This window comes from Ixodes scapularis, unplaced genomic scaffold (assembly GCF_016920785.2).
Source record: "Ixodes scapularis isolate PalLabHiFi unplaced genomic scaffold, ASM1692078v2 PGA_scaffold7__128_contigs__length_106722199, whole genome shotgun sequence".
Classification (NCBI taxonomy): Eukaryota; Metazoa; Arthropoda; class Arachnida; order Ixodida; family Ixodidae; genus Ixodes; species Ixodes scapularis.
Genome location: NW_024609882.1, coordinates 11,157,859 through 11,184,184, shown reverse-complemented (window position 1 = coordinate 11,184,184; position 26,326 = coordinate 11,157,859). Strand labels below are relative to the sequence as shown.

At 48.9% G+C, this 26,326-nt stretch overlaps 1 protein-coding gene across 1 annotated transcript in view; it reads left to right on the top strand.

The window, feature by feature from the left end:
- Positions 1-2,234: 2,234 nt before the first annotated feature.
- LOC8040215 (mediator of RNA polymerase II transcription subunit 25) overlaps positions 2,235-26,326 on the top strand; it is a 41,333-nt gene continuing 17,241 nt past the window's right edge. Inside the window, exons 1-13 of the mRNA XM_029972606.3 lie at positions 2,235-2,791; positions 4,626-4,671; positions 5,347-5,471; positions 6,813-6,911; positions 7,757-7,877; positions 8,956-9,021; positions 9,097-9,184; positions 13,476-13,658; positions 13,994-14,118; positions 15,517-15,598; positions 18,269-18,448; positions 23,116-23,348; positions 25,028-25,179. Of these exons, the coding sequence (XP_029828466.2) occupies positions 2,673-2,791; positions 4,626-4,671; positions 5,347-5,471; positions 6,813-6,911; positions 7,757-7,877; positions 8,956-9,021; positions 9,097-9,184; positions 13,476-13,658; positions 13,994-14,118; positions 15,517-15,598; positions 18,269-18,448; positions 23,116-23,348; positions 25,028-25,179 (1,619 nt within the window). The 5' untranslated portion in view covers positions 2,235-2,672. The remainder of the gene's footprint in view (positions 2,792-4,625; positions 4,672-5,346; positions 5,472-6,812; positions 6,912-7,756; positions 7,878-8,955; positions 9,022-9,096; positions 9,185-13,475; positions 13,659-13,993; positions 14,119-15,516; positions 15,599-18,268; positions 18,449-23,115; positions 23,349-25,027; positions 25,180-26,326) is intronic.

Genomic DNA, 26,326 nt, shown 5'->3' with positions numbered 1-26,326 from the left:
GGCAGAAAATTTCTAGCTGATTGAGGGCGCGAGAGTCGCACCAGCCGCAGCCGCATCAGCATCAGCAACATGGCGGCGGCCTAGGAGCGTTTGCTGAAAGCATGAAGTTCTGATCGGAACTTTATGCTTTCACAAAAAAATTGATTGTTTACTACTTGATTAACGGCGACCCCGACGTTAAGACACAATTTATTTTTCTTTACAGTTATATAAGCCCGATGAAGACAACAAGAAGTGCTTGTACGAGCCGTAGGATGCAATACCAAACACGTATGCCGTGAAGCGATCGTCATCTCCGAAGGCGACTTCCATCTGCGGAGTATTTGGCGTGTTGTCTTTTAACATTACAGAGACCACAAAACGAACAAACGACATATACCTAGCTCTTCATCCGAATAGGCGCGCACAACGCCTTCGACGTAACGCGGTATCTTGGGCCTCTTCGCTGGCCAGCCAAACGACTCGGCAAACACTTCGCCGAGAACGGCTGCCTCGTCGTCACTCGAGCTGGAGCTAAGCTGGTATCTTCGTCGCTGTCACTGCGTTTTATTATACCTCCTGAAATTAACAGCAACAATGTCATCGCCGCAGTTTGCTCGGGCGAGTCGGTCATGACGAGGGGAACGAAAGCAAGCACACCAAGAGAGCCCACCCAGCAATCGAAACAAAAAAGCCGCGAAACTCCTTCACTCCCCCGCGGGAATGTCGATAACGAAATTGAAACGTTGCGAGAGACGACTACAGATCGTACTCCTCCGAAAAAGGCTGCGCGGAGAACTACTCCGGACCGCTCGACGCGCTCCGCCACTTTTCCACGGAGCGGTTGGAGCCACTCGGCGAGCGCCCCACTAGCCCCAGATCTACAAGCGGCACATGGAGAGATCGCTCTCATCTCGCGAGGGAAACAAGAATCCGCTCGGCTAGCGCGCGCCGAGCGCTCGCTATTTGCCACTGCTCTATCTTCGTTTATGCGCGCGTTGTTATTTGTTTGTCGTTGCAGTCTGAAAGGGTACGGCTTAAAACTAGTCTGTTGGAATATCCAGCAAAACCTTTCGTGGGACTTTCGATGTCGATCGTCATTACAGGTGGATCAGATATCAGCCTTGGTGAGGGCGTCGAGAACGAGCTTTCTCGAACAAAATGCAAGTTAGCTGACGTAGGTAAATGTTAAACATGATAATGTTGCCCAAGCCTCGGGTAAAGCCACTATGTTTACCTTTCTCTGTTGCTTATTGGGCAGTCACAAGCTTCTGCTGGAAGAGTTTTGTCGACAAATGTTCAATTTTTCACCCGCACACGGATGGTGATAAACATCTCGGGAGCCGCTGATGCGTCTGTTCTGGGCATTTCTTTACACACTGGTATATTTTAGCGTCTGCACGGCAACAAAGTGACTTAAAACCTGTAAATAAAGCACGGTTTGTCAATTGCTTCCTTCATAAAATAGCAGACGCTCACAATTCAAGCTCGCATTTGATTCCGTTGCCCGCGGGACGCAATTTATATCAGAAAATCTACTTTTTTTCCTTTCGGTTCCGCGACACATCGTAGCAGACGAACCCTCGCCGTCTGCTCCCGCTCCTCGCCGGAGCGAGGCATGACGGGATTGCATTCTGGCGCACTCCCGATTTTCTCGGTGCAGCGAGTGCATGCACGCGTGGGGTACCAGCACTGAAACGAACTCGGAGAGTGCGACCACTCGTGGAGTGCCGGCTGAAACGAACCCGCTCCACGCTGCGAGTGGGATGGGCACGAGTGCCGTGAAACGAACTCGCTATCTGTGATCCATTACATGCGTCTCCGCCCAGTGCCCATACATTAAAAAGTGGTCCCCAAGTGGCAACAAATGACGTCACAGAAGCCGGAGTGTCCTGCTGTTGCCTGTCGCGATCCTGGCGGTCGGCCGTAGAAATGCTGGCAAAAAGCGCGAGCGAACGCGAGTGTCGCTGTTGTCGCGGCGTCCCAGGCGTTCCATCTTTCGGCTGCTGTAACTTCTGTGGACTGTCACAGTGGGGAGCGACCTGCAGCAGAACAGGCGTCTGCGATATCCACCACAGCTGCTGAGACACCGCCAGGGTCGCGACTGGCGACAACATGAAAAGTTTATGACGTCATCAGGCGGAAATCGAGGGACCACTTTTTTGGGCACGGTAAACACACCAGTCGGAGACACGTTCCAGGCACCGTACTCTGGCGGCGCGGGTCGTGTCACGTGACAACACAAATTGAAAAGTGCTGGACGCGGGTAGGTTTTAGAACGCCAAGGTACAAAACCCTTACCCTGGAGTATGATCGAGTAAATTTTGGAACACAGCCCTAGGGTGCCTAGCAGGGATCCAGCAGTGGGATCCAGGATCCAGGGGCACTATTTTACGGATTTTACCTCCTTGGTCGTTTACGAGTTGTGATAGCGGTTGACATTAGCGAGTTTGGACGCCGGTGACGCTGTGACGCGTTCTCATGGTGTCATGGTCGTCATGGTCGTCTTGTTTCCGTACTGAGCGTGTGCAGTGCCAAAGTGCTTGAAACTTCGTATCTCCGCGTGATTCCCACGACCCGAGGGAGTTTGCAGAGGTTGCCATGGTCGCAGCGCAGCGGGTGGACATCGACAGCATGGTGCGCAAACGCAGGTGAAGTCGCTTTAGCGTTGCTCGTCGCTTCTCGGCGGAATCATGGTTGTGGCGGAGCAAGGCAACTGGGTGGCCGATGTCGTGATCGTCGTCGAAGGCACCGCAAACCTGAGCCCTTACGTTGACAGCCTGAAGAGCCACTACATCGTACCAACGCTAGAGTGAGTACAGCCTGTCTTCTGGGTATGCAAGTGAGGTTCGATGTCTGTGTGCGCTTTTGGTTTCTGGCTCCGATCACCCTTCAAGAAGCAAGACCTGCACTTTGTTGTCCTCATTAGTAAATCCACACAGCTCAGTTTACCACTACCGCCGCTAGTGCCTCTTGCAGCGTTTCACACCGATCGCGACGCTAGCACACGGCGACGCCAAGACCGCGTTTGCGGTTTGCGGCAACTCTCGGCGAACTTGTTTGCCGCCTGAGGCGGGTCGAGGAACAAGTGATGACGTCATGCGCAGGCCTTTCCTTCTAGGTGGATCAACCCGAGCACCACTCTCACCTGGGGCTGTCATCCTTTAACCTCTTCTGAATGCAAAAAAATATAAAAGAATATTCCAGATCACAAAAAGACATACCCATTCTGGCCTTACCATGTGTGCGTGCAACCTGTGTGAAAGCAACGTGCAATACATGCCTTGCACGTAACCTCATATGGCGCTGTACCAGCCGCCGTTGCTCCATACCACGCTCCTGTGGGTGTTGATGTCGCTGGCCTGTAATAAGGCGGAGCCTCCTGAGGGGGCGGTTCACCGAATGATACTTTAGCGAATAGTTGGGCGGCGCAAAGCGGCGTTTACGTGTGGGCCAATACACACACACATGTGGGTTCACATTTTTTGTAATGAGCCGCCTCAGACTGTCGCCGCGAAGCGGCGTAAAGCGCAGCGCGGCGGATGGGTTAACGCGCGCCCCCGTTATTGCCCCGGAGGCTCCGCCTTATTACAGGCCAGCGACATCAATACCCTCCTGTGCCCGTACCTTCAGCAGCATACACTTCACAAAATCAAACTCATTATTCCTTGCAAGCCCTGAGGAGAAGAATAAATTCGATGGTGCCAAATGTATGCCGCAGAATGTACGGGCATTGGAACATGGTACAGAGCAACGGCGGCTGACGTCGCGTCAATGCAAGCCATGTATAGACCGTTCCACTAGGAAGAGCGGAGAGAGAAAAAATGCCCTCCCCCTCTCACCCCGCGCTTCGTCTGCTCCACCGAGTGGGCTGTACCTAACATCTGGCTGGCGTTCAAACTCGGTTTAAAATTGCATCATCTTGGAAATTTTAAGCGCAGATGCACGGATTTTTATGTGCAAGTTATTGTGTAATGCTGTGCTCGATAAAAAGATTAACCGAGTCTAATTGCAATGTTACCTGCAGGCGAATAAACAAAAGAAAAAATTTGAAAGCTGTGTTAGAGTGGTTGGTTGCTCCGGCGAAAAGTAAATCCGGTTGCTGTAGCTCATTTACTATACGAAGCTCGTACTGGTGTAGGCCTTTAGCGACAATGAGCGGAAATCTGAAATAAATAAAAACATGCTCTCATGGCAGAATAGACGCAGTGGTTGAGGTGCTGGCTGACTTCACTGCTGTTGAAATAACGGAAGAAAGATACGCTAGTTGATAATTTACTGAAATAAAGCAACAGAGCGCTAAAGGCTAATTTTGGAGTAGCCATACATATTCTAAGAACGCGAACCACTTCATAACGGCAGCCACGAGCGAGAGTTCGATATTCGGTACAGCCCGCCGGTTCAGCCCAAAGATGGAGAACGGCAACTTCTCGGTTTTTCGTCTGCTAGTGGAGTTGGGCGCGTGCCCTCTCTCGTTTTACCCTGCCGAAACTGCTGAGCTTCCCGGATGTGTTGAGAGGGTGCTGCGGTCTAACAAAATGGCGCCGCCCTGAGAGTGCTAAATGGAATGGTCTATGGTTTCTATGTCGAAGACATTGTGGTTCATTCTGGCTGTGTAATTCATTCATTCTTGCTTCGTTCTCAAGGTACTTCAACGGTGGTCCGATTGACGACAGAGACTGCGGCTATGATGTAAGTGCATTGCTTGTTTTTTTTTTAAACATGCCTGAATTGCAAAGCGAACTTAATGCCCTTAATCTAAAATCAGCAGAAAAAAAAAAGAGTACTGTCCCTTTATCCACAGAAGGCTCACATTAATTCTGTATACATCTATTTAAGAACAAACAAACATACTACCACATAATTTGGCTTATTCTGTTTGAACCTCAGTATACGTTCAACATGGCTCAGCTGGCCGTTTTGCCATCGTCTTTTTGTTTCCCCTTATTTACAGAAAGGTGAGCATACTTTAGAAGGGAGGTAATAATACTAATAGTAATAATGATGATAATAATGATAACTTTTTCTTTTGAAGCGCATGCAGAAATATGGCTCACAAACGCAATAAATGCTTGACCGTGGGACCATACAGACTTTAAGACAATTAGAAAAGAAAACAACAGAAAACATTGTGTTAGCGAGCAGCAAACACTGCTATACCATAGACAAAAAAAAAAAAATGTTAACACAAAGTTATTAATGTACAATTGTCATAATATTCTAATGACACTCAAGAAAATACAACAAGAAACATAGCATGAACATGTAGATAAATGTTGAGATTATAAGCTTTGGCTAGGTGGCATAAGCCGCCGCCCGATTACAAGGGTTTAGCCCTATGCATTCATCCAGTGGCTTCTCTTTCAGACAAACAGCACGACTTATGCCTTGGTGGTGTTCATGGCGGCGGACTGCGCCACTGAGCCGGCTGCCACCTGCAATGCTCCCACAACGAACGTGGCCAAGCTGCTTTCCTGGTTTGACCGTGTTTCGTACGTCCACACTTTTCACACTTGCACGTTTTGCTTTTGTTTGAACTTTGGATCCTCTGGCTGGCATGCAAGCCTTGATCTTCTGCAAGGCAGAAGCTCCTCTCAGCCTCCGCCTCTCTTAAACCTGCAGGCGAGCGACTTGAGGGAGGGCCACCTCTCTGCTCCACTTGCTCTATGCTCGGATAATGAAATGCACACCGTGCAAAAGAGACAAAGACAAGTAAAAACAAAATCATCATTTCTTTTTTTCCATTCTGTTAACATTTTGTTAGATTTTTCGAAATTCAGTCCAATAACTTCAATCACTTTTCTTATCTCAGTGTATGGCGTCTGTGCCAAACTAATGGCGGTCTTCTTGAGGCCGGTGAAGAAAGAATTTAAAAATACCGCCGAGCTGAGGGTACACGAGGTCTGTATGTTCGAGACGTCAGTACATCACGATGCATGAATTAGACACACAGCTGCACAAGCGTTTATTTCGAAGTTCGGTCCAATCAATCTCTTGGCACAAGTTTCACTCTGAAGCCTTTTGACGGCGGAAATTTAATAAAGCCGCTTATGGGTTGCTGCTTTGTGCTGGTCTGTTTCTAATAGTCACATCATAAAAATAAACGAGTTGAGGAAGGAATATGAGGTTATTGAAGAACCAATTCTCATCTGCCGCTGACACGCAAAAGTGGCGGATTAGTTTGTCAAAAGCAAAACTGCTTCTTGAGCTACCAGATGGCACTGAATTTTGAGAAGGTTCTTTTGAGCTCGAATTGACTCGCCTGCATCGCTACTTAAATCCTTTGCTTCGAAGGAAATGGATCAGACACTCGCAAATGGATCTGTAAAGCCAACAAGGACAAGGCAAGCAAAAGTAGGTAGTGCGCATTATTTACGTCGGCCTTTAAAGGGACCAAGAAACGATGCAGTGCTTCCAACTTCTCCTGCCGCCATCATAATAAAAGAACTTCTAACAGTTAAAGCTGACTCTTCACTAATATGTACTCATAATTACAAGCCAGCGCACAGGTGGACACTTGCTCAAAAATTCAAGTACACAAAAAAAATACACTCGCACAGCACTGAACTGTTCCTATTCCTTGGGGTCGAAGAAGATGAAATTTGGATAAATACAGATGAGTTGATAGTTCAGCGCTGTGTGAGTATATTTTTTTGTGCGTTTGGAGTTTTGAGCAACTATCTACCTGTGCGCTGGTTCGTAAATATGCCTTACCAACTCGCCCATTCTGCAGTATTAATATGTACTCAACTAATGCCTGTAACAGTGGGGTAAACATGGCCGAAATGTTGTGGCAACTAAATATTCGCATCTGTCTCCACACCAAAATGCAGCTTCGTCGGCGGTGGCGGAGAGTCATGCAGCCACATCGCGGAAGGACTCGGGACTGCACTTCAGGTCTTCGACGATTTCCAGGCACTTCGTGAACCAAGGTTTGCCCTTTCTTACCCCCCCCCCCCCCCCCCCCCGTCTGTGCTGCTTACCTCAAAGGTTTCCCAGTGTGGGGCTCGTTCGTAGAATACCTCTCCTTCTTTTGCTCCCTTGTTTACTGAGCGGGGTGTTCAGTTTTTCTATTTGATCGTACGTATTGCGTTCTCAAAGACTTCGAGAGTTTCAGCTACAACATTTTTTTTTACTTGAGGTTTGGCCAGTGGATTTCAGGGCATTTTGTCTGATGCCTCAAGTTTCACATTTTTTCTTACCTCATGAACCCAGAGACAGACAACAGGGCTGAAGTTTCAGCAATCACTGCTAGTGATAAATCAAGCTCCATCAATTTATTTTTATTTATCTATTTTACTTTTATTGTTAATTTATTTAATTTTTAAATATTTTATTTTATTTATTACTTTATTTTAATAATTATGCCCAAAACCTGCCACCCTTCCAAACCAGCTGCGCCAGTAGCTCGGTGGCTATAGCATCCGACTGCCACCATACCAGCCCGGGTTTGAGCCGTGCCAGGGCTCAAACTTTAACCTTAACGTCTGCAATGCTCCTAGCACATCACTCGTTTATAACGCTCGTTCGTGACAATTTTATGGTAAAAACGACTTGTAAAATATGTTCTGTGTTAAAGGCCATTTCTGGAGATCTGGGAACTGGCTGGGTCCCTCCTCTTAGGGCCCTTGTTAAAACCTCGTGGAAATGGAGCGTGCTGGTAAGGCTACGAGGAGCATTAGGTGAATGACGAGGACAGAACGATACATCTCGCCACTTATGTCATTCCCCCCTAACACTGTCGTTAAAACCCTGTTGCACTTTGCTGCGATTTCAGTGTGGTGGTACAGAAGCACTGCGTGCTGGTGTGCAACTCCCCTCCCTACCGCCTGCCGTCGCTGGAGAGCCCCGTGTATGCCGGCCACACCGTGGATCAGCTGGCTGGCATCATGGCGGAGGTAAGAGCTCGGCAGGCGAGGGACCAAGATGGCGGTGTCCTTTCTCTTCTGCCCCCGACTTCAGACTGGTTGAGAGGCAGTCACGGTACAAAAACTCGAAAGAGCCTTGCAGAGCACCGAGTCATGGGTGGAGCATATTTTTCGCTGCGGGTTCGCAAAGTGTAGGTCTTGCACTCAAGTCCGACGATCCAGTGGCTTCTTAGGCCTTTGAACGCTCTGCGTACAGGCTGGGTAGTGTGTAATTTTGTTCCTTGTGACGTGGAGAACGTTTTGATTTGTCTATTGCAAAGTTCCATTGAACAGACTTTGTGCAAGCACTCTTCTGATTTGCAGTATGCAAGGCACAACGTTGCCTGTGCAAGCCAGACGTTCAAGCGCCTCACTTTTACGCATTTTAATGCAGCACGACAGTCACTTTCGCGATAATCTGACATGAAATGGCAGAGGATCGCGACGCTCTGCTTTGCAAGTGAAGCTCTATGGTTGCTTAAGATAGACAACTCTTGTATTCCGCCTTGTGGGAACAGAAATTTCGCGTGACTCCTTACTTAGATTTTTAGTGTCCATCAAGCAGTAGCGATCCATCGCTCAAGTACATGCGGGAACAGTGTCTGTCCGTACCTATACTGGCCGCTGCGAGAATCGCGCTCGTGCCGCCCAAATACGCTGCGCCAGTATTTATTTCACTGGACAGGCTGGGCTACCGGAGACTTCTCAAAATACAGTCTAAGCTCATTACAACAGACCTAGTTACAACAGACATTTGGATATAACATACCGATTTGTGAAGTTTGGTTGGTTTTCCTCTATGCACCATTGACTCAACTTCGTATCTGCATACTACATAGTACTCCTTTTACAACAGACCGGAATCTCGGTCAAAATCAAGGTCTGTTATAACGAGCTTAGACTGTAATAATGTTTTCGAAGGTTTTTTTCTTTAGGTTCTGCATGCATCACATTGTGTAATGCATCTTCGACAGCATAATAACGAGAGAATTATGGTTAATGTGACTTCAACTGGCTCATAAACTCGGCTTTTCACTTACCGGATTGAATTGAAAATTTGCGTTTCTAGCGGCAGGTCAACTTCAGCATTCTCTCGCCAAGAAAGATCCCGGCCCTGTACAAGCTCTACGAAAAGGTAAGGGCATTAAGGCCATCTCTCTCGTCTCTGGATGAAGCTGCGGGGGCTTGATGATACGCGTCTTTCGCCCAGGCTGGAGGAGACTTGCAGCTGGCTCTGGCCAAGAACTACGCCAAAGACCGGAGACACATGGTCCTGCTCAGGGGCTACCAGTTGCAAGGTATTGTTTGTCATTGTCGTCACAGCCGACGTTGGCATTGTCCGGGCTGTTTGAAACACTAAAATAAGAAGCCACAAACTTTTCTTCAAAATGCCTGCGAGCTGTTTGGGTTCTACGAGAACATCGAACTACTCTCCTTTGTCGTACGAGCAACGCAAAGCACTGAGACCCTACAAGGGGACCCAATGCCACCTGCGGGTATAAAAAAAAGAAAAGGGTCTACCTAGTATTTTATTTTCGAGAGCTCGAAATGAAACGGCATTGGGGAGCAAAGGGTCAGTCAGAGTGGCCACTACTTCATACATATCTTTTGGTGAATTCTGCTGGTAGGTCCGGAGCGCTTTCCAGATTTTGCATGGGAGGCAAAAATCTGCTCAATGGGACCCGCTCTGAATGAACGAGCGGAAGATGGACTCGCATTTTTGGAGCGACCCGCGCGAGACGGTCTGCCGTTCAAAATGGCTGCTGCTCGTACTTGACCAGCCTACCAACGCCTTGGCCAACTGGGCTAACCGATGACCAGTCACTACTTTCACTGTTTAGCTATGGAAATAACACGCGGCACAGACTGGGCGCAGTATCCATACCAGGGAGCCCATGTCGCAAGTGACAAGGAGGATGTCCGCATTCTCCACTGTCGCATACTTTTTGGCCGCCTCAAAGCGGCAGGGCATGCACAGCGATCACATTCAGTGGAACCTAGATTGCTGGTGAGACTTTAATAAACATAAAGACGTGACAAACCATCACTTGCACAGTTGTTTCCTTGTCAGTTCTTGCTTTATTGTGCAAGAAAACGCTGGCGGCATGCAGTGTGAAAGGGTAAACAATCAATTGTGGCAAAATGAACAGGCCTAACCTTGCGTCTGCTTCCTTGAGATTTTCTGTGGTCCTTTTTCTTGTTCTTCCTTTCACGACCACAGAAGTCAGTGCTTACAATTTGTCGCGCTCCAGTCCTGGCTCTGCACCCCTGATCTACGCGAGGTAGAAGCATTTGAGTGTGCATCACAATCCTGCGTAAACAACCGATGCATCTGAACAGGTCCAACTGCTCTACAGCCCGACCAGTCTGGCGACCTCGCCGCGCGTGCACACCGCTCAGTTAAAAAAAATGACGTAGCACGCTTCTGTCGACTTTCGCCAAGCTTCGTAAAATTCCACGGATCAAGTTCAGCGGGGTTGGAGGCACTCCACGCGGCGGGCGCTGCCACGAATCTACGAGCTGAAGGTGACCAACTGGAGCCAGATCTGCCAACGGAAGATGTGTGCTCCAAAGGGGACACTCTTGGAGTGATCCAAATCAGCGAGCGGAATTCGCCATTACATACTGCTGAGTGCCTATGCTGTCGCATGTTTCGTTTTTCATTTTCTATCGCTGTTTGGCTTTGAGGCAAAGTGTCGGCCTACAAGTCCCGCTGTGGTGAGTTTGAATCTTGGCCGAGGTGTCCGCAATCTGATGGAGCCGCATTCGGAGGAGGAGCCACATTACCAAGGTTTTGGTCGCACGTTGAAAGATTCTCGGGTGGTCGAAATGAATCCTTGGTCGTCTGCTGGAGCGTACCAGATGCTTCGTGAGTCTGGCTCATAGAACCCCAGATTTGACTTTGGGGATTGCAGTGTGTAGGCACAGGCAGATAGTATATTTTGAGTCTGAAGCGAATTCGAAGCAAATAGTGGTTTTGGCCAAGTATTTTTGAATTGAATATCAAATAGTTGCTCTAAACTTTTCACTACCATGCATTGTGCTTAAACAAAAATTCGACTGAACGCGTGAAGGTTGTTCTCAACCTTAGACTTGTCCACTTCTAAGCTAGACCAATTTAAAAATACAGCAGAACCTCATTAATATGTTTTTCAGAAATCCACAAAAAAAAAAAAAAAAAGTATCATCTGGGAAAACGTAACAACTGATAACGCAGTTAGGGGAGCTTTACATGAGATAGAAAGCAGCTCTTATACAAGGGTTTATTTTATGTGTATTTCCAGAACTGTTGAGGACTCGGACATGTTCACGAAAGTGCATAATGTCCGCCTGCTGCTTCGAATGAATGTTTAGCAGTAAAAGACGTTTCTCCAGGAGACGCAGTCCTCTCTCACTCTCCGTGCAGTCGTGAACATTTTTGTAGCAGCGCAAGGTGTCCCAAGCAACGATCGCATGTGCAGACGTGGGTGCAGCGTAATTGTTTGTTTCTTGCTCAACATCTTCATCACTTTCTTTGTTATCAGCAGTAGTGAGGTCGGCCACAATCTCCGCTACGCTCTGCGGTTCAGAAATAACGCCATTGTCGTCAGGCGACGCATATTCACAGTATGTGATGGCGACGATGCTGTTCAAAGTTGACGGCATGCGTCTGAGGTCTCTTGCGATGTCAGATTCCTTCCGGCTAGGATTGCAATCCACCGTCTGAAGTATATCAAAAATTTCTCTTTAAAAGAGAGTGCCTTCCTTTTATGGGTGCAAAGTGCACATACTCCGAAACACCACTGTTCACGCGATCGAGCGGAACAGAAACTAGAAGCGCAGCTTGCATGCGAGTGCACCTCGTGCCAGAGAAAGAGAAGGTCAGATGAAAGAGAGAGCAAAAGAGAACGAGCGTTTGCCGCCTTGCCAGCCTTGCTCCCCGTCCGAGCAGTGCTCCAAGGTCACACTCGGGCAGGATGAGAAGCTGTGGTAGAGCTCAGCAGAGCCCTGCGAGGAGACAGAGAGACGGAAAAGAGTGGTAAAAGGGGGAAGACGGGCGTCTGCGTTCCTACGCGTGCCGTGCGACCCGCATTGCATGGTTCGGCTTTGCTCTGCTAGCTTCGCTTCGAAGCCAGCGTGTCAGCCTGGCATCTGGCGCGCCGAGGCGCCGCGATGCCGACACTTTTGGACGTAACAACCGGGAAAGCAAACGTAACAGGCAGGAAACTAATACATGTATCTCTACGGAAGTAAAATGGGACCAGCGTTTTTGAACGTAACAGCCGGGAAAACGTATCAACCGAGAACATATTGCCGCGCGCAGGGTCACGGACTTCTAGAACTTTCTCGTTTATTCTTGCTTCGGACATAAATTCAATCGTTTATCCCTGCCATTGTTGTTCTAGAAAGTGCGTGTTCATTCTCGCCCCGAGCGCGCTACGCTCGAACCTTCTCCGCCGAATCTTCGAGATAGTGACTCACTCTAGATAAGATGCCGCCCGCGACATTGTCGAGTCGGTTTTCGCCCCAGCGTTCGACTCTGCTCTTTCGCCGACCTTGACGCCCGCGACGCTGTGCTGTTATCTTCTGTTTCCTTTTTATTTTTGGGTACAAGTTCACCCCATTAAACATTTAGTTTCTTCAGTTATTATCGCCTCATCACTTGTCATTCGTGACATTTCGGTGGAGGTGCGGGGTAGTGCATTCTATGCCCGTTAAGCGTACCCCTCCGAAGACATCCCGGCCAAGCGACGTGCTCAGCCCCGGAAGGCTACCCTTTGTCGAAGACGCCGAAGCCCGAAGAAGCCGCCGTACCGTAGTTCAACTCCCGCAATCCGGACCCCTGCTGCTCAAGGCGAAGGAGAAGATCCCGACAATGACCACCCCGCCCGTCGTCGTCCTGCCCGTTTCTCCGCGATCGCCCTCTCCCTTCCTCGGCGAGACCTACGAGGACGTCGAAGACTGGATCAACTAGTACCGACGCGTGGCTCGCCACAACGGGTTGAGTGGCGAACAGCGCCAGCAGAACCTGGAAGGCGCTGGTTCGAAAACCACGAAGCTTCCGTGACTTCATGAGAGCTTTGCAAGAACGAGCTGACGCGTACGTTCGCCAATCAACATCGGAGGGAGAGGGCCGAAGATCTGCTGCAATCCTGGACCCAGCGCCCCAATGAGAGCGTCACGAGTTTCGTGGAAGATGTCCTGCACCTGAGCTCCCGCGCCGACCCTCAGGCCACCGACGAAAAGAAGCTGCGTATTCTGATGCGCGGCGTGAAGGATGACATCTTCGGTGGACTCGTACGCAACCCACCGACGTCCGTTCAAGGATTTGTCACGGAAGCCACGAATTTAAAATTTGAATGAAAAATAAAAGGCGTGAATTACGATTGAGGGTTGCTGAGGCATCAAAGCCTACCATCCTCGCACGATTGCGTTGGGTGAGCCCTGTTGAGTGCGGTTTTCACCGTGCACCTATGCACTGCAGGGAAGCAATACCCACAGAGCCCGCTCGGTCAGAAGTGCACTTGACGGGGCTGACCCGCCGCAGTCGACGCTTCAGAAAGCGTGAATATTCGCATGAGCCTAGTGGCTTGTTTTTCCCTTTGGCAGAGCGCCCGGTGAGTCCTCAGGCCGTCGTGTCAGAGGTCAAGGTCGAGCCGAGCCCGCCTCCCGCGGCCCCGCCACTCAACCCTCGTAGTCCGGCCACCACGGCCGTGGCACAGAAGCGCCCCGCCGGTGGCTCTCCCCCCAACCCCCGAGAGGCCAAGGTGTTCAAGCAGCCCACTTCCCAGGGTGAGCCCCAAGATGCCTTCCAGCCTGACCTTCGCTCGCCCGCATTGCGTGGGGCACTCGAGCTAGCTCCGTGCATTCCGGCGGTTTGGGTGTCCCGAATTTGAGACAGCAGGAAGAAGCTGCAGAACACGTTCCACGGTTAGAGGGAAGTTGAGTTTGCTTACTTTCCCAACCTCGGCAGTGAGCGTCGTGCCATTTGAGTGCCATCTATCGAGAGCCTTTGTATCATTTCAGCTGCAGGCTTGAGCTGTACGTCCTTGTTGCAGCTGTTGGGATGTCTTATTGAGGCTTTGTTGCCCTCGAAACGGAGAACGTGACGACGCGTTTGCTTTCAGCGTCCCCCATGAGCACCATGGGGGGCTCGCCCCAGCAGCCTCCAGGGCCCCTGGCCTTCCAGAACCAGGGGTCTCGACCTGGGGTGCCAACTCCGCCCACATCTCACTTGGCAGCCATCAATCAGGTGCAGTCCTCGTGCCATGCTGGGACACCAGGTCCAGGGTGGTGGAATCTGGGGAGAAAAGAATGTAAAGGATGCTTTTTAACGGATTTGTCCTTCCATCCGTCCATGCACTTTCTACTAAATCTAGCGGGGAAATTGACATTGTGTGACCTGATGTCGTAAGACGTATACACCAATTGAGTTTCCCCCCTAAATTTGGCGGGGAAAATGATGTCACCTGACCTGTACGCCAATTCAGTTTCCCCGCTAAATTTAAAGGGCAAATCGGCGTCACACGATCTGATGTCACGAGGCCTAATCGCCCATTCGGAATACAATGGAACCCGGATATATTGAATTCAAAGGGAATCGTAAAATAGTTCGATATATCAGTAATTTGATATACAAAAATACGTTAAATTAAGCTCGAGGTGAAATTTTCTGGCATCACTGCTAATACCGAAGGTTGCGACAAACAGGAGCTTTCGAAATAGAGCATCCAAGAGCCGCTAAATATAGTAGAGCGTAATTGGTGGAGACCGCAAACACCGGCGCGCTTACACGCGCAACCTGGCTGGGGCCTCCAAACAGCATCAGTGACACAACACGAAAACAGTGAAAAGAAAATGAAAGAAAAATATAAAAGCAAGGTGAATAAAAAAAAGTTAAGCTAGCATCAAAAAAGAAAGCTCACCAAATTCAAGTAACAAAAAAAAAAAAAAAGCAAAAAAAAAAAAAAGGGGGGGGCAATGCAATATTGGCAAAAGAAAAAGGTAAACAAAGAGAAGGCGTGGAAGTGGAAGTGCGATTGCACAACCGTTGTGGTAACACTCAACTTGCCGAAGACTTTTTTTCTTTTTGCTCATATTATTTTAGGGTTAGGGAGTTACGCAGCATTAGCAGAGTTCGGGGAAAGGGCGCAGGTTACCGTCCCGACAGCGGGTACTCCCTGCTCTCCCTACGTGCTCTTGCTCTCCCTACGCACTCTCCCTATGTGCACTTCCCCTTTCTTTTGCCATGCTCCACTTTATTTTATTTTTTATGGCTCATTGTTTCTCATTTTTCACAACTGCTGTTTCGCTGCGTATCTTGCCGCGTGTATGCTGGCTTAATGGTCTGCCAGCCTTACAACGCAAGTGATGTGCTCGCCACCGGCGCAGTTGGATCGGATCGCAGTAAAAGCAACGGGCGGCCAGGCTTCATTCGCTATATCGAGAGTCCCCGCCATGGGAATTCGATACAAAAAGACAACGCTCCTTAGCATTACATGTGATTTTCAAGGGGATGTTTGGACTGTTCGATATAAACAATAATTCAAAATACCCGGGTGTGATATGACCGGGCTCGAATGTACTCGTTGCCTCTGTGTTGTTGGGGGTGACACTAATTCCCGGCTGTTCGGCTCGTCCATCGATGCAGCCGAATCCACCCAACGTGACTCTGCGATCCATTCCGGACTCCATGAACAGAGCAACTCAGAACCGATCTCCAGTCACAATTGGTGAGTGCCTTGTCCCGACTTTCCAAATGAACTACGAGCGGCAAGCTTTTGCTGGATTCTTACTCGTACCGCAACAGATGTTCAGTGTCCCACAGGTAAGAACACACGCATGCCGTAACTTCTGCTCCGTGGAAAGTGCTCGGTATTTCGTAGCTCTGACGGGTTGAAATACGGTAGAGCATACTTTATTTATCTTTATTTACTTAAGAAATACTGCGGATGGTTTTTCACCATCCAAGCAGGAGGGGGTTATGTCAGTTTTAATGCGAAAGCATTAACTGGTCCCATGGAGCGAACTGGCGTTATCGGCTCTTGAAGCCGTTAAATTCCCCTGTCCCATGAAGCGAAGCCTGTAGTCTGTAGCGGAGAATTGATAGAAAACTCCCATTGGCTGGCGCGTGGTGTAGTTCCAAGGAATGTCACCCCATGGCATGGTGCAGCGGCCCAGCCGCCGGTTAGAGGAAGAGGGTGGTGGGGCTCTGCAGAGCGGCCGGCCGCAGAGCCCGCCCAGGCTGGCTGCACAGAGGTCGCCCGGCCGGACTTAGCGCAGCGCGCTGCTTGGAGGAATACGCTATGTATACGAATGCTTACGCATTTTTACACGTTAGCAGTCTTATGTGTCTTTTTTGAACAAAAGTTTCGAAACCGTCGATATTCGGAGCACCACAAGCTCAGGGTAAAGAAACAAATAATTAAGAGAGAGAGCAACTTAAACAATGGAGAGTGTTTGCAATTCAGTTGTGGACACCTGTGGAACGAAGTGTGTGGCCAGGAATTATTTTTTAGGGGGGGGAGGGTGGTGCTTGAGGTTCCTGAGATATCCATGGCTTTGGGTGCGGGAAGGAGTTGGAGGAGGAGGAGGTGCTGAAACCACGTAAGACCTCCTCCCCCACCCCCCCTGGTTAAACCACTGCTCCTGCACCGATTGGTCGCAAGTGAGTATGCGTTTTGTTGTCGTATGGCGAGGAGCAAAGCAGGTGGCGAGGTGAAGACGCTTGCAGGCGATCAACACTTTCGTCACCTCCTCACAGCCCGTAATGCAAACAGTTGGAAGCTGTTCGCAGTACGGAGCAGTGGGAGCACTGTAATTTAATTGTTTTCCCTATCCTGTCCCGTAGCAAAGTGTACATTGATCAAGCGGGGAGGTGTGCAAACATCCGGGCGGGAGAACGCCACCTTTCGCTGCGCTCCTGCGCACCTCGCCGTCGGGGCATCTTGCGATCCGCCTCGACGGACGTGCGTGTTCACCATTGTTCGAACAAATCAGGATTTTAGCGCGACACAAAAATGAGATGGCGAGGGAAATCGACGAGGTTTTCTTTATTGACAGTTACGAAGCAGGCACGTGAGTTAGCGTCCCGTCGCCGAGCTCGGCTAGTGACGAGGTAGATTTTATGAAGGGGTGCAGCAAGGTTCTTTCGGCACGTGTCAGCATGCTGGGTGTGTTTTTGTCGGGTTGTTAGGTTTTTTTCTACCTTTTACATCTCGTTTGCTCGCTGCTTTGTGCAGGAGTAAAATTTTAGTTGCCAGTCAGCGCCGTGCACATGCGGGAGATTGTATGTTGGTCAATGTGGGCGCTGCATTAATGTAAGACTACAACAGCATGACCTTTTCCTACTTATCTCCTATTTAAACGAAAGCTGAAGCGGTTCTGTATTTGAGTTAAAACACTTGAATCGTCTTCATTTGGCCTTCAGGATCACGAATATCGAGGTTATTTTTTTAATTTGGTGCACGAAGGCTGCAGAAAGTAATTTTCAAAGTACCGCTTCCCGAAACGTTTTGTCATAAAGAGTTTTCGAAATCTCCGCTCTGCCACATCTTCAGCGCCTATTAAAGCTGTGCACGCGCACTCTTGCTATTTTCAAAAAAGATCAGAAAAGGACATCACGACTGGTGTCAGTGCGGGGGAATATACCTGGCAAGCTTGCAATTGCACGCGCTGCCTGCACGAGGGAACGCGCTTGGCGGCTGAAATATCCCTTTATGACGTAACAGCGACTGGTCGGAGGTCTTTTGTGTTTTCTCGCATTTAGTTTCATTTTCTGAGAAAACAAACATGATATTCATGTTTATGGGAGAACTCTAAAATTCACCTCCAACTCATTTTTATCATGAACCTTTTCAGCTTCCCTTTAATCAAACAAAAGTCTTTAGTCGCATTTGGAGCAAGAGAGTCAGAGAATTTTTTTAGGCAAAATTTATAATAGAAAAAGGAGACACGTGCATTAGCAGACCATCAATATCACTGTCTGAGAAAGAAATGGGAAGAAAGAAATGAGAACGAAATAAAAAAAAACTCTTCTATCTCTCTCTTTTTTTAATTTAATTATGTTAATTTTTCTATTTTTTTATATTTTTAAATATTTTTTGAAATTTTTGTGCGAATGCCTTTAGCAATATATTTTTGTCTTTGTCCTATCACTCTCGTTTTTCCTTTTCACGCATGAAACAATCAGTTGATAGTAAGCGCTTGTCCTGTCCGTGTCTTTGTTTTGTCCTTGTCCTTTACGCTTTTGTATTAAAGATTTTTACTCAACTAGCCCAACAGTTAATTATAATTCAGCGCTGCGTTTGTGCACTCCTTCCTCTAGTCTTCCGTCTTCTCACTTGAGCCGTGGCCTAGGTACACTAGTCCCCCCTCGTGACGCCTGGCCCTCGTGCGTCCAGGTGGCGCAGGGGTGCGCATGCCCTGGAGCGGGGGCCCGCCCCCCTCCGTGTCCACGCCCCCGACCAGCATGCCCCTGCTGGCGAGCCAGCTGTCCAACGCCCCCATGGCCAGCGGGGCCCCCATGCGTCCCGCCCTGCCCACCACCGTCACCTACGTTTCCGGCTCACAGATGCAGACAGGTGATGCCACCCGCCTTCCCGGCTATTTCGTAGGCTCCGAGCCCTAATTGGGGGTTCCCCAACTATTCAATTTCAGGGATGCTTGCCTCGACCGACATCCGAGGAATCCCTCCTTGCGTTGGCATTGGTGCAGTCAAGCTGTTCAGCATGTTGAATAAACCTGAGACTGTGGCAGAAATGAACACACAAGTCGAAGAAACAGAAGAGGACAGGACGATGTCTCAAAATTCTTCGACTTATCTGTTTATTTCTGCCCCAGTTTCAGGTTTATTCAACGTGGTTAACATTCACCAGCTCGTCTGCACCCTTACTATATTAAAGCTGTTCGGGAGCCTTCGAAGCTTGTTAACAGGAATGAACATACTAGGGAATGCATCAATAGGTGATATGTTCGAATTGTAGCTAAAGTTTTACTTAGGGGCAGTCGAGAAAATTTGAGAGCTTGGGTAGCCCGTGTGTTCCTCGGAAGCCAGTCTGAGAAACCATGCCTCGGTTACATGGGCACCCTTAACCGCAGTCAGGGGTGCCCATCGGAGGTCAGACTTAACTGCGGTCAAAGGTGTCTGACGGGTATCCTAAACCACAGTCAATGTGTAAGTATGATTAGCAGTTACCGCCAACTGTGCCCTAGTTACACGCAGGGTTGTAAGAGTTATTTCAGAAATGTCCCTAAGATACAGTTACAGTTACCCATACAAAAAGGTACCTAGGTACTCGCTTAGAAATGTACCTAGATTCAGGTACAGTTACTTCAAAAATATTTCATTTATTTTCCTCAAGTTTGCCGGAATACAGTGGAAGTAAAACTTGTTATACTAAGGATACTTACAAAACCGAGTTTGAGAAGTGTGCTTTATTGGTGTCAATGCGATGTCCACATCGGAGTCGAGTCCTCATGTGCCTTATCCCCACGCTGCAATTGGTTCACCGAGGCCACAGCCTTCCACTGTTTAGCTTGTCACGCCGATACTGCGAAACTCGCTTGTTGACTTTTTTGCCGTCGGAGCCAGTGCTGACATCGACGGGCCCAGAAGACATCGGCCGCATGAAGAAACGCATGAGTCGAGTGCATATGCACCTAACCTTTGCGAGGACGAGCGACAGGCTTCAAGCTTCCTTGTTTTTTTTCTTTCCTTGGTCGGAAGAAAAATTACCTTTTTTTTCTTCCAATTGAGTGGAAGCTGTATTATATACGTGATGTTACATTGCTTTACGATTGTAATTGTAATTTATTTTCAATTACATTTTATATTGTATTTATGGCAGAAGAGGGCCACCACCAGGACAAGATGCAGGCAACAGAAACTGTGCACATCTTTCAAGTTATCTCCTCCCTTGTATAGCTGTCAGAGGAGCTTCGAACACGCAGTGAAGTTGATTTCGGTTTGAGGTGAAGGAAGCAGGTCGCTATTTTTCCTAAACAGAGTTCCGGAGCGATTCAATGAATTGATGCCGCTAGAATGGCATCGCTAATCCACCGTTCACTCGAATGAACACCGCCATTCGCTAAAGTGTCGTTCAATGAAACATCATGGGCGGGGCTTCGTTCGCTATAACGTCGTTCAATCAAGTCAGTGCCTCCCAGGTCGTACCCAACTCAACGTTAATCACGGCACATGGTAGGGTGTTAATACTTCAAGATTTACAGTTTCTACCATTTTGACGAAGTGAATAGAAAAGTACCTGAAAAAAGTAACTTCACTTAGTTACAAGTTACTAGAAAATGTACCTTAGATACAGATACAGGTACCGAGAAATGAAAGTATCCAGGTTTGTACCTCAGGTACAACAAAAGTACCAAGATACTGATTTCCAATTACTTGTACCTAGGTAGTACTTTAACACCCTGGTTACACGGTTTAATCCGTTTAACCAGGATTACACGGGTTAGACCGTGTCTAATTTGACCTCAATCGCGCTTAACTGCCCGTGTAACGTGACTGAGGTCAGACTCGACCGCAGTAAAGTGTATCCGACGGGCATTTTAAATGCAGTTAAGCGTAAGTATGGTTGGAGTTACAGTCAAGCCCACTTATATCACTGTGCAAAAATCATAAAATAGTTTGACATACCGTATTTACTTGAGTAATGGCCCCACTATTTATGAGCGAGTCCCTTGCAGTGCTCTGCGGCCCTTTGCTGCAGAACACATACGGCCAATTGTCGCGTTGAGCATAAATAACGTAGCAAATAACTAGGTCGAGAACATGATTCTGTATAAAAATGCAATCTTCAGAGATGGTACATTCGTGCAAGGATGTCAATTCTGTCCCGTAAATTGGCGAAATCATACTGTCACAGCAATTGGCAATCCACGTTCTCTGCGGAAAAGGGAGCCGTCAGGTTTTCTTCAAAAACGGTGTGGCCATTACTCGAGTAAATACGGTAGGAAAAATTCTATATACAAAACAAAGAAAAAAAAACGCACGTGAGGGGTATGCAGTTTACACAGTTGTGAGCTTACTCGCAGTTCTTACTAGCCTGCACTTCACCATTGATCGGAGCACTTTCTTAAAAACATGACAATCATTTATTGGGGCGAGATGAACCGCGTAGCCCGTTTTTTGACGTCTGTGCGACGGCTTGCCGCTCGCAACGGGCCGCTCCCGAACGACCTTGGCGGCGATATCGATGTCGATCACGTCCGCCAGGGTTCCCGTGACGCCGTCGTTGCCGACATCCGTTTCTTCAAGCTGGCAGCCATCACAATCGGGAAGAAACGAGCAAAACTAAGGCACCATAGTAAAACAACAGGAACACAATGCAGGGACGTGGGCGAGGGGATCGGTGACACCGCAGTGCACTACGTGGCGCTTCCGGTGCCAATGGAATGTGCGCACAGAGCCGGTCAAGTGTTAGAGTCGTGAGCACCTGCCGCGCCACTGTTGCGTGCCGATGTATCGCAGGGAAGCCTGCCACTTGCCTCCAGAGCGCACAATCTGGTGCGGGAGAGTTCGACACATCCGTTATGAGCCCGATCATGTTCGATATAAAAAGTCTAAACTGCACGGCATTTTTATCAGAATTCTGCGAGGGTTCGATATGGGCAATAATTCGACTTACCCGCGTTTCGATATAACTGGGTTCAACCATACTATCAACCATAACCTTGTTACACAAGCACCCTGAACAGCAGGAAAATCTGACCCCAATTGTGAAGCTTTTAAGGGCGTCGTGTGACTAGGGTGTCGGTGGACATTGCTAAACCCTGTCTCGCGAGTCGTCTTCGGTACCGTAGTCGCTGACAAGCTGAAAACGGCGGGGGGAAGGGGGGGGGGGGGGGTGAGCTTCCTATTTTCGACAACACTTTGATGTCTTGCACATTTCAAATGCACGCGCACACTCAAATTACGGCGGAAGGCACGGAGTGCGTGCTGAAGGCCGGGCGTTGGAAAAGCACTCCCTTCCGTTCTCACTTTGTTTGTGACTATAGTGAATGCTTTCAAAGGTGCTTTTGCCCCTTGAGTGCTCGTGAAAAGGGTGCGTTGTGCCGAACCACAATCTACGGCTGTGCCTTCGTTAGCACCGACGATCTGGATCCTCGGCACGTGCTGCGCAGCGGCGATCACGCGAAGGGCACCGAAGCGGACAACGGCCGGGTGTACGAACGCCGAGAATAATCAAGGAAGGCTGGGAAAATGTGGATAATTGCGGTAAACATTTGAAACTGTAGTTTAGTGGTTATGTTCGTCACGTGCGAGGAATTGCAAAGAACGGGTCAGACCTGGGTCGCGCTTCGTGACGGCGTTGGCGACGTTATTAGGGTGTTTTAGAATAACGTACACAATTTTAGCGCAGGCTAGTGCTAAATTTAGCGCTTGCGTTAGCACACGCTACGCATGAGAGTTTTAGACTAGCGTTTCTGCGCCGCGATGCAAAAGCCCAAGCGTCTCGCGCTTGCAACGTCACCAAGATACGTGGTCATAATTTTTATTTCACACTCGAAATGCTGTAACTTAAGAAAAAACAAAATTTTTTGTCCAGATTAACATTTTTGATTTGTTTAAACATGAGAATGCGCACGTGAGTGATCGTTTGGTCGTGTCGCGTCACCTCGGCAAGAGGTGTCTCATGTACAGACCTTCGCACACAGTACCTTCACTGAGAAATGGTTGCGCGTCGCAAGCATCAAGTCGCCAGTGATGGTTGCCCACCTTACTGGGTTTTCCAAATTGAGTGCAATGTCGTCCCGCATTGAAAATCGCAGTCGCAAGGATGTCGCCGACGTCGCCCTTATGACACCGTTAAAGCGGCCGCAACCATGGTCCTGGGGGCCACCATTTTTTTTTTAACTGTACTCGTCTTGGCTTTAGCCAACTTCTCATCACGAATCCTCCTTGGAAGAGCCCAAAGACTCTTTGCATAGGCACGTAATTTCCAAAAAATAGTGTACGCTAAAATAGCGCTTGCAAAGTGCAAAATGTGATTAGCGTTCGGCGCATGCGCAGTGGCAATAACGCTATTCTTTGTGTATGCAAAACTTAGTATGCGCTATTCTAAAACTCCCTATTAGATAGAGTAACGTCTGTTGTCGGGTAGCCCTACAGCGCGACGCCGCGACTGGATACCGCGATGTCGGGAGGCCCAGATTCGCGTAGGTGAAGCTGGCGCATTCTGTGTATGGGATGTCCTGGCGGTCGCTTACCGGACCGTCTCCGTACCTGCAGGCTTCCGAGGTGGCCCCATGCGCATGGCGGGGCCTCCCGGTGGGGGAGGGGGCGTGCCCCCGGGGGGTGTGGCGCCCCCCCCTAGCACCCTGGCGGCCCAGCTGAACCAGATGCCACCCTCGTTCCCGCCCGGCCAGGGGGGCCTGGGGCCCAAGCCCATGCAGCCCCAGGGAGGGCCGCAGCAGCCGGGGGGCCCGCCGCCCCCGCAGCAGCAGCCCCAGCCCGCACCCGGGGTGAGCTCTCCCGCTCTACTTCACGTGTGGGCCGCAGGGGCGGATCCAGAACTTCGTTTTGGGGGGGGGGGGGGGGGGGAGGGGAGGGGTGATGACCCCTCGTCACCCCTGTCGCACCCCCCCCTTAGATCCACCCCTGGCGGGCCGTGCAGCTGGGCAGAGGTCAAGTCGTTTATGTACTTACTGTAAACGACTTAATTTTGGTGGGCTCAATATTTTGCAAATTTCGTCGTGTGCGGGTTTCATGAATATTTTGTGGGCACAAAACTTTTTCGATTGGGAGTGGTTTGCCCTGCATTCGTTACTGTAGGGTAATATGTTTGTGGGATCTATTTTTGACAGTACTTCTCGAGTCTAAAATTCGGCGAAATTTAAGTCTGTTACAGTATTTTGTTACGTACATCGCCAAGAGGACATTCTTGGGGAGTTACGGGAAGTGAATACGCAATATGCGAAAATATGAAAGATAAAAAAAAATGAAGTACAAAAAGCTTATAACAGTATGTCTATTGCGCATCTCGTGAAACTAAAGACATTGGTATGGCAGTTTAGCTCCCATACTTCTTGCAGGGCCAGCTCTAAAGAATTTTTATTCATCGGATGTAGGTTCGATGATGTCACGGCGTCATGTGCCGCTTTGATGTCGTGTCAAGGATACTCTAAACGCATTGTGTTTATAAATCTTTGCGACATTTTGATGCCATCGTGTCATGTGAGGTTGAAGCCATGCCACATGGTCATGCCGAGTTCAGGTAACGCCGTGACATGAGGTCATGTCATTCGATGCTGTGAGATTGTGACAAGCATCATTTGACATATAGTTTTACCTGATGCAATTATGTAAAGTGATGTCACGTGATGTTGCAACGACTTTGTGTACTGTAAACAACTTAAGTTTCTCGAGAACCAAATTTTCGCGACTCGAAAAATATTGGGAGCTTTTGTGCTTGCGGAAATAAAGTCGCGTATTAGTATTCACAGCCATTTGGCAACCTCCTTAGTGCGCCCGTTTAACGAGGAGTGTGAAGAGGACCAATACAACTGCCACGCATTTAGAAAGCGTTTGAGAAACGTCAAAGAGACATTCAATTTCTTGTCGCCGCACTTCCCGGAACGCGGATGGCAGCAGTTAGTAGCGGGGGCCCTCTCGAAATCGGAGGCGTGAGTTTTCAGAACCTGCTGATAGAGTTGTTACAGTCTAGAGGGAAAAGATCCACAGTTTCGACGGGGACCATGTCGGTGGCGACTTTTCGATATACACAAAGAAGCAGGAAAACATGAGTGGCAAGGTTAGTGTTCTACAGTAAAACCTCGTTATAAAGAAGTTGAAGGAGCAGTCGTAATTACTTTGTTATAACCATTAGTTTGTTATAGCCAATGTCCATTTCTTCCAACTATTCAAGCAAGGGGAATTATGATTACTTTGTTATATCCATTTGTTTGTTATATCCCATTTTGTTATAACGAGGTTTTACTGTAGTTCCATTTTGCACAAAAACACCGGCGTCGCACGTCATATAAAAAGAGTCAACGAGCGCTACGACGACCCGTGGCAGCAAAACGAATGCGCCCGACTCGTCATCCGTCTTCTTTCTCCGCTTTGCCGTTGCCCTCGTTCTTCCTCATGATACCGCCGAGCGCTCACAACGCGTCTCGTTCTGCCCCCGTCTTTACCCCAGCCCCCGCAGGGCATGGGCGGCCCGATGAAGGAGCGCCGCACGGTCTGGCAGGGCCAGGTGGAGTACCAGGACAAGATGCCGGGTAACCCCCGCAATGTGTACACCCTCCAGTGCACCGTCTCCACCAGCGTCACCAACGGCGAGCCCGAAGTGTGAGTACCAGGGCACGCCCAATACAGAAACGGGACCCTCGAGAGTCGCGTTTCCGTGGCGATCCACGGTCGGCGACGAGTCGAGGACCCACCAGAAGCTCTGCCTCCGAAGTGCACTCAATGCCTTCCGCCGAACCTCGGCTGCGTGTGCGACAAAGTTTTATAGAAGGCAGAAAGCTCGGGCCGGAGGCGGTAGACCGGCCGCATTCTTGACCCGTCGCCAAGTCGTGGCTTGTTTGGACACCCGCGTCTGCTTATGATCGAGTTGTTACATTCTCTTACGACGAGAGGATGCGCCAGCGCCGTCTACAGGGTGCGGCCGTAAGGACTAACTCATTTGGCATGCCTCGCAAAAATCTAATTCCAAACGAACATACCTTTAACAGGATACGCGAATGTAGTTTTGTGAGAGCTCAACTCAGAAGGAGCAAAATATTAAAAATAAAGCAATATCGAAGGCCGTGTATTTCCTATGTCCCTTACCAGCTTGCTTGTCATTTGCTCACTGCTTTAGGAACTCACTTCTGGGTGGCTCGTCGAACGCAAAAATGCTAAAAACCAATATAAGAGGCTGGCAATGAGCGAAATAATCGTAATAATTTATAGTTTTAACGAAACATCTGAACCATGGCCACCTGGGAGCAAGCTCACAAACCAGTGTGCAGACGACGAAGGTGCGGTATAAGGAATGGGTAATGCACGGTTACCATTTTACGGCGAGAGCTGTTGTTGGTTCTTCCCAACACTGGAAGTGACGTCCATCATTGGTGTTTCATTAGTAGTTGATGTTGTCGTTGTAGTAGTTGTTGTCGTTGATGTTGTATTGGCAATGTAGGGCGTCTGTCGTCGATGTCGCTAAATCCTCAAAAACAAAAACGCCCGTTGCCCGCTGGAGTCGAACCTGGATCTAGCGCGTGTGAAGCGGGCGCGTTACCGCCGAGCAACGCCGCAGCGTTAATAACCCGCTCTAAACTTAAGGTTTTCGTAGTAACCAATGCCCACTCCACGTGCTCTGAAGAAAAAAGCAGCCTGTGAAAAGTTGTTTTCATTGCACCGTCAATGACAAGAACTCGTGCCTGGAGATGCGTTTTCAAGCACTCCGGATCAAAAAAGAAGCAAAAGCGTTCGGAACGAACTGGAACAAAAC